The sequence below is a fragment of the Euprymna scolopes genome, chromosome 35 (genome assembly GCF_053919585.1).
Source record: "Euprymna scolopes isolate OS-2025 chromosome 35, ASM5391958v1, whole genome shotgun sequence".
NCBI lineage: Eukaryota > Metazoa > Mollusca > Cephalopoda > Sepiida > Sepiolidae > Euprymna > Euprymna scolopes.
Window position 1 is genome coordinate 40,148,015 of NC_136516.1, and position 18,599 is coordinate 40,166,613.

At 33.8% G+C, this 18,599-nt stretch overlaps 1 protein-coding gene across 2 annotated transcripts in view; it reads right to left on the reverse strand.

Annotated features, from left to right (window-relative positions):
* Positions 1-18,599, reverse strand: part of LOC145259834 (uncharacterized) — a 39,645-nt gene that overhangs the window by 8,523 nt on the left and 12,523 nt on the right. For both annotated transcript variants that reach the window (XM_080117660.1, XM_080117661.1), the window contains exons 4-10: positions 13,082-13,678; positions 10,487-10,552; positions 9,262-9,387; positions 7,867-8,010; positions 6,231-6,374; positions 4,594-4,737; positions 2,826-2,891 (exon numbers count right to left, since the gene is read on the reverse strand). In XM_080117660.1, the coding sequence (XP_079973786.1) occupies positions 2,826-2,891; positions 4,594-4,737; positions 6,231-6,374; positions 7,867-8,010; positions 9,262-9,387; positions 10,487-10,552; positions 13,082-13,678 (1,287 nt within the window). The remainder of the gene's footprint in view (positions 1-2,825; positions 2,892-4,593; positions 4,738-6,230; positions 6,375-7,866; positions 8,011-9,261; positions 9,388-10,486; positions 10,553-13,081; positions 13,679-18,599) is intronic.

Sequence of the window (18,599 nt, forward strand, 5' to 3'; positions counted from 1 at the left end):
AGTACTCATTCATATGTAATATATTAATGTTGGAATTCTGTTGATATTAAGCGTAAATGGAAACGCTCTGATATTATTGTAGCTTTTGGTTAAAACTGCAAATATATTTATCTAAGCTAGCACGAACGCCCGACGTAGCCCCGCCATAAAGTACGCTTAAATACGATATTTTAATTTTTGTAGATGGCGTATATATTATTATAGACTTAATTTTCTATCGATTTTTTTTATATGTTATAAAGTTGCGGTTAATATATATATATATATATATATATATATATATATATATTCATATATATATAACTAGAGTTCCTTAAACCATTATAGGTCCTGGATATGACCTTAAACTATATCCAGTGGTGAATCCTCAGCTTGCGGGCTTTGGGGAGTGTGGAGCCACCCTTTAATTGCCATTGCTCAAAACCTTAATTATTATTTCTTAATGGTCCTTATAATTTTCCTATTATTTACTTATACACGTCGTTCTCAATTTTTCATCCACCTATTCACGTATGCTCAATTCCTTCATTGTAAATATATTTTATTGTTGGATCTTATACTTTAAAAATATTTCTTGATATATACTTTTTAAATCAGTTTTTATTTATATTTTATATTTTGCATAATGTTGTCTATTTCCCACTCCGTACATAATAACATTTTTGATACTTGTGTTAATGGAAATCCCGAGCGATCGAAGGAAAGAACAATAGGTCAATCCCAGTAAAGATCACCTAGGCTGCACCCAGGCAAGTAGGAAGGAAACAATGGAAATCCCGGGCGATCGAAGGAACAATGACTCGGTCCCAGGAAAGGTGACCAAAGCTATATCCAGGCAAACAAAAAGAAACAATGAGAAATCCCGGGATTTAGAACGACCTATATACATGACGTCAATCGGTAATGGATCAGACCCAAACCAGCAAAAGTGCAATAAACAAGCTTGCGAGAAAAAGGTTAATAGGTCGAAGTGATACCAATAAAAAGAGGCGAGAGAAAAAAAGCGAGACAGACAGAAGCGAGACACAAATTGACACAGAATTCTGCGACCCACATTCTGCCACTAAACTCCACCACCGTCATTTGTTGAAATGTATATAGTGAATAAACAAAGTCTTTATTATAAACAAAAGTGTCTCATATCCATTTTAAAACGAAATAACTGTCTATTTTATATACCCTAGAAGATCACAAGCCAAACATATATGGAACACTTGTACAGTTTAATCAAGACATTAAAAATGAAAATACCGGAAAAAGTTATATTGTACGTATCCGTTTTGGACTGAAGATCTTCGAAGAAAAAAATTCATTTAATTTGATTGAGTAGTTTTTTTTTGCAGCAGAAAAACACGTTTTTATGAGAGCGCGTTGAAATCAGCCATTATGGAATTTTTGCACGCGTCACGGGGAGATAACCAAATGTAAATCGCCGACACTTTCTTCATTACTAGCTTTTTTTTTCCCCTAAAAATCGAACCTTTTGGTCAGTATCATAACAAATTGTTTTTTTTTTCGCTGTCAAAAAAAAACAAAAAAAAAACAAAAACAAACAAACAAACAAAACAAAAAAAAACACTTGATGAAATTAAGTGAAATTTGTTTTCGGAGGACTTTGTTCCATAACAGATACGTACAATATAACCTTTTTTCGATATTTTTATTTTTGAATGTCTTGATTTAATTGTACAAGTACCAATTTTTATTTAGAAACTAATTATGAACATGTGTATTTTTTTTTACATAAGCATCACCACTTATCAAGGCCAAGAGGCCACTCAAGGATAAGGGTTAAAGAGTGTACAGTAGACATTGGACAATATAGTAATCATTAGTAATGAAAATTTGGTAAATTTGATAACTTATATAGAACGGCTCATCAAGAACTTATTTACGTTAGACTTGAACACAACCATATTGTAGTCAGCCGGAAAGCAGGAAAACGGAAGACAATTCCACAGGCGTGCAGTTCTAAGAAAGAAGCTTTGTTCATGAATTCTACGTTTAGGTTTAGGCACAGATAAAGAGTGGGAGGAATTATTGATAGTGTTTACTGCTAGACGAGTGTTTCTTGTGAAAGTTTGGCGAGGGGGGACCATAGATTGAAACTCAGTCGAACACCTTCCATGAAAATAACGATACATCAGAAACAAACTCGCAACATCTCTTCTGTGAGATAGAGGTTGCAAGGAAGAGAAAAGGACATCTCCTACGAGGCTACGAAGTCTATTTTGAACTCTATCAATGCAGGAGCCGCTGCAAACGGGCTTAACTTGAAAATCCTTTGAAAGAAATGCTATGATTTCTAAAATTAATTAAGAAATAATCTATTTGTGTTTTCAGTCGTAGTAAAAATATTTACTTTTTTTTTTCCTTTTAAGGATTTTACTGCTAACGTTTGTATAAAGTTTGGATTTTTCTTTTTTCATTTTCTTTATATAAAGTTAAATGTGCGTGCGTGTGTGTTTGTGTATTTATAAACTATCATTAAATTTTCCTTCTTTTATGCAAATAATGATGTAATAATAAGTAGATTTCATCCCGGGAATCGTCAAGACACGGATCATTCTGGAATAGAACAAATTCAAATAGAAGAATGATCATTAGATCTATGACAAAAGAATATTCTTTTCATTATGTTGACTCTGGAGTATATATCAGTTAATATCTTATATGTTTTTTTTTTTAAATAGAGTGATGTGGTTCTCGATGGGTTAACTGTGTCTAACTGTATCGGATATATACGCGAGAGTCAAAACAATGAAAAGAATATTCTATTGTCATAGCCCTAATGATCATTTAGAAAATTTACTAGCTGATTTTACCTCGTTCAGTTGTCCTTTTTTGGGTTGTTGTTTTTGTTGTTCTTATTGACGGCCCAGTTGTACTTACTGAAAATACAAAGAATTTATTTTGTAATATATATATATATATATATATATATATATATATATATATATATATATATATATATATATACATACTCGGGTTTTTGTTATTCAAAGGTAATAGACTAGTGAATTCAACGAGGTTGTTAGATAGTGCTCAATAAAAAGAGCTGATAATACTTGTTTATTGTTATATATACATGTTTACATCCCGCTGCTACAAACAGCCATGTTTCAATCAAACAACAGATATCATCAGGCAGCGACTTGACTATTCAAATGTTCAATGAATAATCGTTTATTATTTATTTCAATGAATAATCGTTTATTATTTATTTTTCATTATTATCATTATAGATGTTATAATGAGTTTATTCATTGAACATTTGAATAGTCAAGTCGCTGCCTGATGATATCTGTTGTTTGATTGAAACAAATGGCTGCTTGTAGCAGCGGGACGTAAACATGTTTATATAACAATAAACAAGTATATATATAAATATATATATATATATATATATATATATATATATATATATATATATATATATATATATGCTACAGGAAAAGGGCTATCCCCTTTCCATGTGAATAAGAACATCAGATAGTTTAAAATGAGATTAAGATAAGCCGAGACTCGAACCTTGTAAGCAAGGGTAAAAAAATAGAATGTTAGAAATCGGAATGTTAGAATTAAACTATTGTAAAATTCTATTAGAATTAGTTAGATATTGTTTATATCGTAAAAAGAATTGATTGTCACATTCTGTTGTGAATGTGAATGTTAAAAATACAGTTGAGTAATGAACAATACAAGTTAAAAATATATTGTAAAAAAAATAGGTTAGGTTAAAAAATAGGTTTGTTAAGAATTCCTTTGTTGTCAAATGCGTGTTTGGAAAAACGTGTGCATAGCCACGTGAATTGGTCATGTTTGGAAAACACACCTCTGACGTCATAGCAATAGATTTCCATACTACTACTAGTACTAAGATCTAATCGCATATTAAGCATTGTTCCGTAAATACCGTATGTACATTCATAAATTTACCTTCTAAGAATTTAGATTTTTACACAAAAAATAAGAGTATATACCGTTCCAACAACTTCTGGAAGGTCTCCTGAAAGCACTCTTGTGTGAGCGTCTCAATAACCCCCGTCACAGTCTCTTCCATCTCCTCAATCGTCCTATAACGACAGTTTCTAAGGTTTTCCGTGAGTTTAGGGAATAACTAAAAGTCACATGGAGCAAGGTGTGGACAATAGAGAGGATGAGGAACTGTCTTGATATTAATCTTGTCAAATAGTTTGTACGATGGAACAAACTTCGCGCAAATCTTCCGCATATTCAGTTCCTCACGAATGATTGTGTGTACAGTTTCCACACTGACACACGACGGTCCTGATCCTTGAAATTCTTTATTTGATCAATCAACTTTGGTTTTCTGACTTCCTTACTCCTCCCACACCTCTTATTATCCTCAGAGATTCCTTGAATCTCTTATGCCACACAAAAAATGATGCTCGATTCATGCAAGATGGTCCAAAAGCAATCTGAAGCATTCTATACGTTTCTATTTGTATCAAATGAGTTGTATAATCATTGAATTGACCATATTTCTTATAAAAAAATGAAACACGTGTAACTGATAAAGTTAAAAGTCATTCTAAAAAAATCGTTAAAAACGTAAGAGGCGGCTCTTACCAATTTGCGTTCGGCCATAATCTTTGGGTTTCAAATTACCAGATGTTGGCCTGTGTATTGGGATCCTGTATGGTATTGTTGGCGTAATTGTTGTTGATTTGTTCTTTGTTGGAACTGTTAGTATTGGCGGATGCATTGTATATACTGTAAAATACAAAGAAATCATTTGTAGAAAAAAAACACACACACATCACTTTATATATATATACTAGCAGGGTGACCCGACGTTGCTCAGGATTTAAAGAGGATTAACAAATTAACTTCTAATACTTTTACTGTCATCGAAATCGCTGGAATTCGTCATTCGTCAATCAAATCAATTGGTTATCTGCTCTAGTCAGAAACTCACCGCTGTGTACTGAGAGGAAGGTTCACATGCCTTCTTGATTTTATACAATTAAAATTTTATATAATGATTTGAATTAAGCTTAAAATGCAAAAATTAAGTACAATATCCGCTGGGAAAATGGTAGGATCCTTCTACCGCTTCAGAAGATATCTCACTACTGATGCAATTCTCTATCTATATAAAAGCCAAGTACGTCCAAAGATGGAGTACTGCTGCCACATCTGGGCTGGAGCTTCAAAAAACAGCCTATCCTGCCTTGACAAAGTACAAAATAAACTTCGTGGCTTAGTGGGGGATGCTCTCTTCTCTTCCCTGTTTATATCGTAAAAAGAATTGATTGTCACATTCTGTTATGAATGTGAATGTCAAAAAGACAGTTGAGTAATGAACAATACAAGTTAAAAATATATTGTAAAAAAAAATAGGTTAGGTTAAAAAATAGGTTTGTTAAGAATTCCTTTGTTGTCAAATGCGTGTTTGGAAAAAACGTGTGCATAGCCACGTGAATTGGTCATGTTTGGAAAACACACCTCTGACGTCATAGCAATATATTTCCATACTACTACTAGTACTAAGATCTAATCGCATATTAAGCATTGTTCCGTAAATACCGTATGTACATTCATAAATTTACCTTCTAAGAATTTAGATTTTTACACAAAAAATAAGAGTATATACCGTTCCAACAACTTCTGGAAGGTCTCCTGAAAGCACTCTTGTGTGAGCGTCTCAATAACCCCCGTCACAGTCTCTTCCATCTCCTCAATCGTCCTATAACGACAGTTTCTAAGGTTTTCCGTGAGTTTAGGGAATAACTAAAAGTCACATGGAGCAAGGTGTGGACAATAGAGAGGATGAGGAACTGTCTTGATATTAATCTTGTCAAATAGTTTGTACGATGGAACAAACTTCGCGCAAATCTTCCGCATATTCAGTTCCTCACGAATGATTGTGTGTACAGTTTCCACACTGACACACGACGGTCCTGATCCTTGAAATTCTTTATTTGATCAATCAACTTTGGTTTTCTGACTTCCTTACTCCTCCCACACCTCTTATTATCCTCAGAGATTCCTTGAATCTCTTATGCCACACAAAAAATGATGCTCGATTCATGCAAGATGGTCCAAAAGCAATCTGAAGCATTCTATACGTTTCTATTTGTATCAAATGAGTTGTATAATCATTGAATTGACCATATTTCTTATAAAAAAATGAAACACGTGTAACTGATAAAGTTAAAAGTCATTCTAAAAAAATCGTTAAAAACGTAAGAGGCGGCTCTTACCAATTTGCGTTCGGCCATAATCTTTGGGTTTCAAATTACCAGATGTTGGCCTGTGTATTGGGATCCTGTATGGTATTGTTGGCGTAATTGTTGTTGATTTGTTCTTTGTTGGAACTGTTAGTATTGGCGGATGCATTGTATATACTGTAAAATACAAAGACATCATTTGTAGAAAAAAAACACACACACATCACTTTATATATATATACTAGCAGGGTGACCCGACGTTGCTCAGGATTTAAAGAGGATTAACAAATTAACTTCTAATACTTTTACTGTCATCGAAATCGCTGGAATTCGTCATTCGTCAATCAAATCAATTGGTTATCTGCTCTAGTCAGAAACTCACCGCTGTGTACTGAGAGGAAGGTTCACATGCCTTCTTGATTTTATACAATTAAAATTTTATATAATGATTTGAATTAAGCTTAAAATGCAAAAATTAAGTACAATATCCGCTGGGAAAATGGTAGGATCCTTCTACCGCTTCAGAAGATATCTCACTACTGATGCAATTCTCTATCTATATAAAAGCCAAGTACGTCCAAAGATGGAGTACTGCTGCCACATCTGGGCTGGAGCTTCAAAAAACAGCCTATCCTGCCTTGACAAAGTACAAAATAAACTTCGTGGCTTAGTGGGGGATGCTCTCTTCTCTTCCCTGTTTATATCGTAAAAAGAATTGATTGTCACATTCTGTTGTGAATGTGAATGTCAAAAAGACAGTTGAGTAATGAACAATACAAGTTAAAAATATATTGTAAAAAAAAATAGGTTAGGTTAAAAAATAGGTTTGTTAAGAATTCCTTTGTTGTCAAATGCGTGTTTGGAAAAACGTGTGCATAGCCACGTGAATTGGTCATGTTTGGAAAACACACCTCTGACGTCATAGCAATATATTTCCATACTACTACTAGTACTAAGATCTAATCGCATATTAAGCATTGTTCCGTAAATACCGTATGTACATTCATAAATTTACCTTCTAAGAATTTAGATTTTTACACAAAAAATAAGAGTATATACCGTTCCAACAACTTCTGGAAGGTCTCCTGAAAGCACTCTTGTGTGAGCGTCTCAATAACCCCCGTCACAGTCTCTTCCATCTCCTCAATCGTCCTATAACGACAGTTTCTAAGGTTTTCCGTGAGTTTAGGGAATAACTAAAAGTCACATGGAGCAAGGTGTGGACAATAGAGAGGATGAGGAACTGTCTTGATATTAATCTTGTCAAATAGTTTGTACGATGGAACAAACTTCGCGCAAATCTTCCGCATATTCAGTTCCTCACGAATGATTGTGTGTACAGTTTCCACACTGACACACGACGGTCCTGATCCTTGAAATTCTTTATTTGATCAATCAACTTTGGTTTTCTGACTTCCTTACTCCTCCCACACCTCTTATTATCCTCAGAGATTCCTTGAATCTCTTATGCCACACAAAAAATGATGCTCGATTCATGCAAGATGGTCCAAAAGCAATCTGAAGCATTCTATACGTTTCTATTTGTATCAAATGAGTTGTATAATCATTGAATTGACCATATTTCTTATAAAAAAATGAAACACGTGTAACTGATAAAGTTAAAAGTCATTCTAAAAAAATCGTTAAAAACGTAAGAGGCGGCTCTTACCAATTTGCGTTCGGCCATAATCTTTGGGTTTCAAATTACCAGATGTTGGCCTGTGTATTGGGATCCTGTATGGTATTGTTGGCGTAATTGTTGTTGATTTGTTCTTTGTTGGAACTGTTAGTATTGGCGGATGCATTGTATTCACTGTAAAATACAAAGAAATCATTTGTAGAAAAAAAACACACACACACATCACTTTATATATATATACTAGCAGGGTGACCCGACGTTGCTCAGGATTTAAAGAGGATTAACAAATTAACTTCTAATACTTTTACTGTCATCGAAATCGCTGGAATTCGTCATTCGTCAATCAAATCAATTGGTTATCTGCTCTAGTCAGAAACTCACCGCTGTGTACTGAGAGGAAGGTTCACATGCCTTCTTGATTTTATACAATTAAAATTTTATATAATGATTTGAATTAAGCTTAAAATGCAAAAATTAAGTACAATATCCGCTGGGAAAATGGTAGGATCCTTCTACCGCTTCAGAAGATATCTCACTACTGATGCAATTCTCTATCTATATAAAAGCCAAGTACGTCCAAAGATGGAGTACTGCTGCCACATCTGGGCTGGAGCTTCAAAAAACAGCCTATCCTGCCTTGACAAAGTACAAAATAAACTTCGTGGCTTAGTGGGGGATGCTCTCTTCTCTTCCCTGCAACCTCTCTCCCACAGAAGAGACATTGCGAGCCTGTCTTTGTTTTATCGTTATTTCCATGGCAAGTGCTCGTCCAAGCTCCAATCTCTGGTTCCTCTCGCCAATCCTTTATGATAAACACCCGTCTAGCTAAAACCACTGTCAGTAATTTTCCCCACTCTTTATCTGTGCCTAAATCAAAACGTAGATTCCATGAACATAGCTTTTTCTGAGAAGTGCACGCCTGTGGAATTCTCTTCCGTTTGCCTGTTTCCCACCTGACCACAACTTGGACGTCTTCAAGTCCAACATAAACAAATTCCTGATTAATCGTTCTCTTAAGTAAGACACTTTATCAAATCTCCAATACCAACTATTACTACGATATTATCCTATTGATTATTGTACACAAAATAACCCTTATCCCCGAGTTGCTTACGGGCCTTGATAAGTGGTGATCCCCATGTAAAAAAAAGAAAAAAGTACAATATCCAATTATACTTGAAACAGAAGCGTCACCTTATATATATATATATATATATATATATATATATATATATATATATATATATATATATATAATGTCAAATGTAAGAACAGAAGCGTGGTCCCACTTAGTTGCCCGTTACGTCCAAGCGGCAATATTCCTTGTTTGAGGTGAAAATGAGTAAACGATGAATTAAAATAACAGAACAGACAGACAAACACTAGGCACATTTATAATTGAGAAACGTTAAACGAGGGTTTTACCTTGTTTCAACAGATCAGTTATTGACAATGTTATTGGGATCATGGTAGATGTAGCCAGATTAGTTGTTGGTGTACTCGTTGTTCTTCGTGGAAGATGTGGTGGTGATGTTGACAACTTTGTACTCACTGTAAAATCCAAAGAAAATATTAAAATTTTCTTATACATATCTATACTCCCATAATTTTTTTGTATTGATATTCATATTAAAAGCACTTTTCTATTTATTTAAAACTAGCAGTGTCCGCTAACCGGCGTTGCCCGCTGGAAGCGTGCCCCTCATCTCCCCAAAAAGTATAGTACAATTGTTGTTGTTGCTGCTTCCCACAGGCGAGAAAAAAAAAAAAAAAAAAAAAACATCCATTTAGCCGTTGAAGCTGTGGTAATGTTAACTAGTAACTTAGCGTCCTCAGCGACTAAAAATAGTTCGTCTCAATATTTTATTAAGAAGTAGAAATTAATTTAAGAACGAAAACATGGAATTCTACCTTAAGGAAATGAAACGAAACGTCTTCCGTGCATTTATCATTTATAATTTCTTTCATTAATTACTGCAATACTTGGTTGCAATTATGTCATTTGTCATTGTAAGTATAAAAAACAAAAAAACAAAACCAAAATAAAAAGTAAAAATAAACCCCAAAACAAGCAAAAAAGAAAACACCCCGAAAACAAATGAAGGTTTTTCTTTTCATTTCGATAATAAAAACAAACAAACAAATAAAAGCCAAACTGGAGTTTAGGTGAAAAAATAACCTCGAACACTATCTTGAATATCTCTCCACCTGGAATATATATATATATATACATGCGTATATATACATGCATATATATATATATATATATATATATATATATATATATATATATATATATATATATATATATATATATATATATATATATACATATTTTCAATGACTTAAAAACATTATTACAATGATCCAAACATAATTCTCAATGAAAAACCAAGACACGGAATAATAAAATAATGTTAAAAAATACATATTGTTGGTGACTACTCCCTTATTTAAACATAACATACTCTGGAGTATATATCAGTTAATATCTTATATGTTTTTTTTTTTTAAATAGAGTGATGTGGTTCTTGATGGGTTAACTGTGTCTAACTGTATCGGATATATACGCGAGAGTCAAAACAATGAAAAGAATATTCTATTGTCATAGCCCTAATGATCATTTAGAAAATTTACTAGCTGATTTTACCTCGTTCAGTTGTCCTTATTTGGGTTGTTGTTTTTGTTGTTCTTATTGACGGCCCAGTTGTACTTACTGAAAATACAAAGAATTTATTTTGTAATATATATATATATATATATATATATATATATATATATATATATATATATATATATATATATATATATATACTAGCAAAGATACCCGCGCATCACACGGGACTTTTCTGCACACTTAGGTACGCGATTTATTGGCACCTTTCCAGTAAGTGGATGTTGTAAGAGGGAAGTAAATTTCAACTCGATGCTTAAATCTTATCTAACACATTGAATACCGAACACATACCACAATCAGATCATATCAGTTTTTCATCATATCCTTTTGTAGAACTTTTCCTCGAAGAGCCTCGTCGTAAACGACATTCTTCTTTGATTTGGAGCCAGAATGTTGAGTTTTTCTGAACTCCTTGGCCTGATGGAGACGTAGAACATAGCGTGACTGAAACAGTCTGATGTCAGGTCTACGCCAATGGTTTTAAACGTCTGACCTTGACTTTTATTTATGCTCATTGCAAAACCCACCTTCACAGGAAACATTTCTAAATAGTACAATTACAACAACTGCCCAACATCCCCCGGCTGCCACCGACATCCCTCCCGCCCCAATATAAACAAAATGTTTTTTTGGGGGGAGGGGTCAACGTGCGGGTGCTCATGTTAGGTTAAATTATCATAGAAAAGTGATCCCCACCTTACTGAAACTAACATTTCTTCAAATAGTCCTAGGGTCCAGGAGTTCATACCATGCAAACGGTGAATTTGCGACGGGTTTGATTATCAGATTTGGTGTCAGAAGAAAAAATCGGTTTGTGTCAAAAAATGATAATAAATGTCTTTTTTTTTATCATAAAGATAACTATTTGTCCAATCACGAGAAAGTAAAAGGAGGCCTGGGGTCATTTTTGGTCCGTTTGGCTCTTTTTGGTGTTTTTTAGTAAATACACGGGCGGCCATCTTGCTTGCCAAACTGTAGTGATTCCGTTGGATACTGAATGTGTTCAAATATGAATAACTATTTGTTTGCGCAAGAAATAAACGCAATATTCGTTATCAGCGCCCCATAAACCCTATTAAAGTCGACAATTCAAAGGTGAATGCCGAAGGGTCGGTAAACTAAAAAAGAAATACCGATTTATGGTAATAATTATACCATAGCGATGTATGTGATGCCATATATGGTAAAAAAAAAATTATATTTTATATTAAATCTATATAATTATAAAACTCAAATGACCTTGTAACGGGTATTATAACCCAACATCCAGTTTACGACTTCCGGTTGCGTATGCGTACATAAACATAAACCCATAACAGCGTAAACAAATAAACATAAATCGCTACTTTTGCAGAATTTGACCTGCACATTAAAATATTAACGTTATTATTTAGAAATTATTATTTAACATGGGAAGGACGTTGATGTTTTGCAACTATTCTGTATTACAACTACAATGTCACAATTTTCTTATAAATAAATCAACATAAACCCGTTGAGAACGTATTGTTTTACTGTGTACGTTTTCAGTGTCCCAGTTTTTTTTTCCGCATTTAAATTATCCAAATAAAAAATTGTTAATACTTTCTGCATTTTTTTTTTTACATCGTTCATGTCCGTATTACTTTTAAGCTCACTGGTCAGTCGCCGACGAAGCTCCACGACACTTCCTGAAGCTAGAATTGCACCAAAAGAAGGCAATGCTGACTGTTTGGTGGTCTGCGACCAGTCTCATCCATTACAATTTTTAAGGAGTACTGTTAAAAAATGGATGGAATACATCAGAAACTTCGACAACAACACCTGTGCAGCAGTTGAACGAATTAGGCTAAGAAACACTGCTTCATTCGCCATACTCTCCAGCCCTCTTCCCTACTAACTACCACTTTTCAAACTTCTAGCTAACTTTCTGTGTGAGAAATGCTTAAAAACCTAAACCATATTAAAAACGATTTCAGGATTTCATTGCCACCAGAACGCAAGATTTTTTTTTTTTTTTTACGTTACTACCATAAATACATATGCTTGGCGTTGGTAAAAGGGTGTTGATTATGATGGTACTTATTTCAATCAATAAACTTTTGTTTGAGCCGAGATATGTTCATCTGTATTTAAAAGTTAAAAACCGCAGGAACCTTCTTGTCAACCTAAATCACTGTAGATAAATTACACCCACACACACACACACACACACACACACACACACACACACACACACACACACACACACACACACACACACACACACACACACATAAAATTATGTTTTTATTATGTATGAATGCATTCAATAATATATTTCGATGTTTACCGCCTTTGAATGTGGTAAATTGTTGTATATAGGCAAATAAAACTCTCCAGTGTTTGGGACTATTTTACCATATTTGTAAAAAATTTAACTTTATGTCAATTTAGCAGTTTTGCACAATTCTAAACTCAATTTAAGATATGTTAAGGCCTTGGGCACTTTTGTGGCTAAATGGAGGTGCAAATGACGTACTTAGTCATTTCTTTTTTTTTGCATGGTACAGAACTCAAAATTTACATATGTTAAGACCTAAAACTTACCTTTGCGACGTCCGCTAAAGGGTTGCTTCTTGAGTGTGCAAGCCTGTTTGGTTAAATTGTTAGAGTGTTTCTGCAGAACGTCTAAAGAAGTAAATATGCAGACAAATTTATCGGACGGTTGGCTCGCTATGTCGTTCATTTTCTTCTGATTCACGTCAACACCAATTCCAATCACAAACACCTTTACGCCGGCATCACGGATCAACTTAGCCTCTACCGATGTGCGCTCGTTATCAAGCGACATACCGTCGGTGAAAACAAGCAGAACCCTCTGTGCTCCTTTGCGGATTAATAAAGGGGAGAACATTTCATGCCTCACTTTGTAAAGGGCTTGGCCGATCATGGTCATGCCTCCCAGGTACTTCATATTTTGAATCGCTTTAACTGTTGGCGACTTGAAAGAACCGGTGTCGAAATTCACAACATTTTTGTATTTATGACTAAATAATGAAATTCCGACCCGCGTCTTTCTGGCCTGGATATCAAAATGTTTAACAATGTCTTTGATGATGATTTTCTGCTTTTCGAATTCTTCATTTCGTATACTTGAGGAAACATCCAAGAGGAAATAGACATCGATTTTTTTATTTCTGCAGACTGAAAGAAAAGAAAAGAAAGAATGATACGTTCTTTTAAAATCTCGTTCAAGTCAACACACACACAAACACACACACACATCTATCTATCTATCTATCTATCTATCTATCTATCTATAAGTCGTGGACAGTTCGCACTTACTTAAATCTTGTCCTCGACGATCGGGTGATTCTATCTTTAAAAAAGGGTAATAGGTCAAGTTATATATATATATATATATATATATATATATATATATATATATATATATAGTCTGTTTATTATACGAACATTATTATGTGCATACATGTTTCAGTGGAATCCCAGTTAAAAAGACCACTTCATCAGAATAAAAAAAGGAGCGATATTTAAACGAGAGTCAAGATTATATTCGTTTCTTATAAGATATTAGGGTGTGGTTTACGTTCTGGAAAAAGGAGTAGGGAGTATACTTTGTGAATGTGAGCGGTAAGAGTTTTTGGAGGGAGATATGGTGAAGGAAATGAGTAGGGGTGGTGGGAGAAAGAAGAAAGGGTAAGTACGATCCCATGTGGTCGAACTGTAGTAGTGGGAATGTATTGGTATTATTTTAACTTGGCGGTTGTTTATTGGCATAATTTTTCACTTGATCTGAAGTAATATTATACCCTCATCGCCGTTACTTCCCTATCTTAGGTTTTTATGGTTGATTTTGTTTTTGGTGTCGACATCATGATCTATCTATTTTATTGATAAGCTCTATTTATGTATTTTATTCATCGCTTTTTTATCCGTTCATTCGTTTTTTGTTATCAATTTATTTATATATTTATTTATTCATAAGAGATATGCCCATATGATCAAATTAACAGCTACCGAACATATATACAGGCTTATTTATATGATTTAAATAAAAGTGGTATTCTGGGAGTTATATTTTCCACTCTACCCCTGTGTCTGAAGTAATTACAACGGCAGAGATTTTCATATCTATATATAAACTTAATTTGTCATGGTTGTCATTCTTTCATTTCGGTTGTTTATTTTTTCCTCAATACTAGAGTATAAATGTATTTTATAAATTTAAATGTTTCGTTATAGAGATATGTTTCCAGACCATATACATGCAAACATCTACATAATAGCATATATTTATCTATATTAGTGAAGTATTCTATTCCCAAAGCCATATGGTTTGAGTACTTAGTTATTGTTTGGGGTCAGTTATGCGAGTGGTTTCCTTATGTAAAGCTGCTTTACGATAATACTCCTCACAGGTATACATCAACATTCCAATTACAAGCGTGTTAGACCCATAAATTATTTTAGTTAATCGTTTCCAAGTGTTTAATCATTAAGTATGCAAAGTGCACTCACCTTTATCCAGTTGGTGGCAAATTGTGTGTTCTGTTTGTTTAGTGTAGTATGAAATGAAAGAATGAAAACCATCGAAATTAGTAGTTTCTCTAAATTGCAATTTAGACTACCATGTATTGTTGACTAAGACATTGTGGAAGACCATGTGAAACTTTCTCCCAGTGTACTTCAGTGGGTTCCCAAGTAGAGAAGACAATCGATATGATTAGAAAATGAAGGATTTCACCGATTCTAATGACAATAAAAGTATGTGGGGGTTGGAAGATATATCAATCCATATTTAATCCCGGGAAACGTCGTGTCTTTCTGCTAGTATCGATCTATCTATCTATCTATAAATACATATATATATACACACACAATATATATATATATATATATATACACACACAATATATATATATATATATATATATATATATATATATATATATATACGCATAACGGGATATAGAGTTGTATATATATAATATTTATATAATTTCTTACTGTCCTCAGATGAGAAGAAGAGCAAGAGTGTCAATCTTTGAAACTCCGCGGAATAAGAACTTTGAAAATGTATTTTTTGCGAGTATGCTGTCGAATAATAAATTTAATTGCAAAATTTAATTCACAGTTTTAAATTCTTTTCTTTTCTCTGATAATAAGCTCTACTTTCTATTGAGTCTGTATTGAGCTTTTTTTATTTGGTTTAGATTAATTCAGTAATATATAAATATTAATATGTATATTACATTGAATTTACCCATGATTATACCGGGTAAACATTTAATTTCTGATGTATTGATTGTTCTTGCGTTTGTTCTTATTCTTCTCTCTCTCTCTCTCTCTCTCTCTCTCTATATATATATATATATATATATATATATATATATATATATATATATAAATATATATATATATATTCATGAGATAGGGATCTTAACATAATCGATTTCACCGTTTGTAGCTTACTCTCAACCACAGAAAAGAGAGATCTCAGACGTAAAATCCTTACTGCCCTAGGGGTTATCGAAATCGTTTATGTTGTTGTGTAGCTGTCCAAAAAAATCACATTTAACAGCTCATCCAAAATTTCTTTATCTTCTATTCTAACAATGTTTTTCTACGAGCAATTACATTTTTATTTCCAGCAATTACACTCTTAACAATAAATGTCCGTTACGAACCTAGATAAATATCAATCAAAGTCGTCTACCTATTCCTCTCTCATGCACAGTGAATGTTTTCTCATGTATATCTGCTTTTGATGTCTTTAGCAGTGTCGTCATTCTGTCCCGAATCTAATAAAACCTCTATTTAAAATAAACCTCGTATGTCCCTCTGAAATAACCGAGACTACAATAACAACACACCTCACGCCACACAAGAATACAACAGGGTTTAATTGTGATACTTTTTTTTTATATGATATACTGATATATTAAAGATATTAGAATTTGTATCTTTCCTCCCGCCTCATTAATTTTTATCTCTTTCCCTCCCCACTACCTTGTTCCTTTAGGCTGGCAGGATTTTCGGTTCTTGCTACTTTAGCAGTCAGGCAAGATTACTTATAAAACTCTTGCATGAGTGTGACCTGCCCTTTTTCGATTCTAGCAACAAGACACTACTGAAGCTCGTTGACACTATCCCAAGATAATAGTCACAGAAAAACAATGCACTTCCTCCTGCCATAAATTAAAGATTATTTTGTGACACGCCATAGACGACAGTTACAAGTTAGCCATCATTTATCACCGAATTTCTGTTAGGATTGTAACCAAGTACAGAGACAGAGTTGAAGGATGCACATGTGCAACCTGTAACTTGAACTTTCCACCCCAAAGCACTTTTTTTCGCAAATCTCTTTTATACAATTAACTGTTTCTGGTATCATCCATTTTTTAAATGTAAAATTGCTTCAAATATTATAAACACTTATCGTGTTGGTTCTCGCAAACCAACCATCGCCGTATTTCTGTTTCAGAGCTGATACTTGGTTTGTTAGCGCATTCTAACTTTTTCCAAGGGAAAATTAATCCCAATAAGGAAATAATTATTTTTATAACTCGATTTCTCATAAAGACAAAGGCTAGCGTTTAGATTAGTTTTTTTTCTTTTTCAGATCCGTTCTTATTATAAAAGAGAGAATTACTAGCGTTTATATTGATATTTCTGCGTTTTTTTCGGATAGCCTATATACGGAAATAAAGAATTATTTCGTTTACTGTATTATTTATTTAGCATTTAGATTGAAATTGTCCTGTTTTATGGGGAACGCCGCATAATAAAAGTGAAGATTATCTCCATTATTTTCTTGTTTATACACTTAGCAACTAGTGTTTAGATTGAAACTTTCCTGTTTTGTGGGGAACGTTGTATAATAAAAAGTGAAGATTATCTCCCTTACTTAATTGTTAATAAAGTCAATGACGAGCGTTTAGATTAAAATTTGTCCTGTTATATTTTTTTAAGAGAGTTATTTCCCTTTCTTGATTGTTTATAAAATCAGTGATTAACATTAGGTAGAAAGTTTCCTTTTTGTTGAGGGGTCCACCTGTAGTATGCAGAAGAGTATTATCTCCCCTAGTTAATTGTTTATAAGATTGAACATCTTTTGAGGGTTTTTTTTTCTGTCGGGAAGGGTATGTAGTATAAAAACTCAAAGTCAGAAACTAGTGTTTAGATTCAAAGTTTTCTGTTTATTTTTCAGATACAGAGTAGCATAAAAAAGACAATTATCCTTCCTATTCGATTGTTTTTAAAGTTAAAAATAAGTGTTTAAATTTAAATTTTTATTTGTGACAGCCTGTTGTATAAAAGCAGGAATTGTCTCCCCTACTTCATCTATAATATAAATATCACCCGTTTGTTTAAATGTATGTATGTATGTATGTATGTATGTCTGCCTAAAACTTTCGACAGAGGCTACGGATTTTCATGAGCTCGGTATCGTTTTGAAGCTCGACCCTTTGGACGACAAATACCGAAAAATTGGCTAAAAACATTAATTTCATCACCCTCAACTGGGCACTTTTCTACAAGGATGAGTCGTTTTTTTTCGGCGATATTTTCGAAAGTCATCCCCTCTTTCCTGACTAGCCTTAATTTAAACTTTCGCCACTTCCAGTCTGGCGATGGATGCAACGGCAAAGGTCACTTTTTCACATTCTTTCCTCCTTCTCCGTATGGATTCGAGCCTGCCTTCCTACTACCATTTTTTTTTGTTTACTCAAAACCCACCTCCAAACACCCGGGCAACGCCGGGCACCCAGGATAGTTGTTTATAAAATAAGGGTCTGGCGTTAAAAAAGAGAGAAATATTTTCTTTACTCGATCGTTTATGAAGGCAGGAACTACTGCAGGTGTACCTCAGGGGTGGATCCTTAAACCTTTATTATTTCTAATATTCATAAATGCCCTCCCTGATAAAATTGTCTCTGAGATGGGTGTATTTGCTGATAACAGCACGCTCTACACCAGGCATGAGGAGAAAACGAATGAACACATATCTAAAACAATGGCGGAAACCCTAAAGGAAGACCTCCAATCTGTAGTAGAATGGGAACAAAAATGGATGGTAACATTACATGCTGCCAAGAGC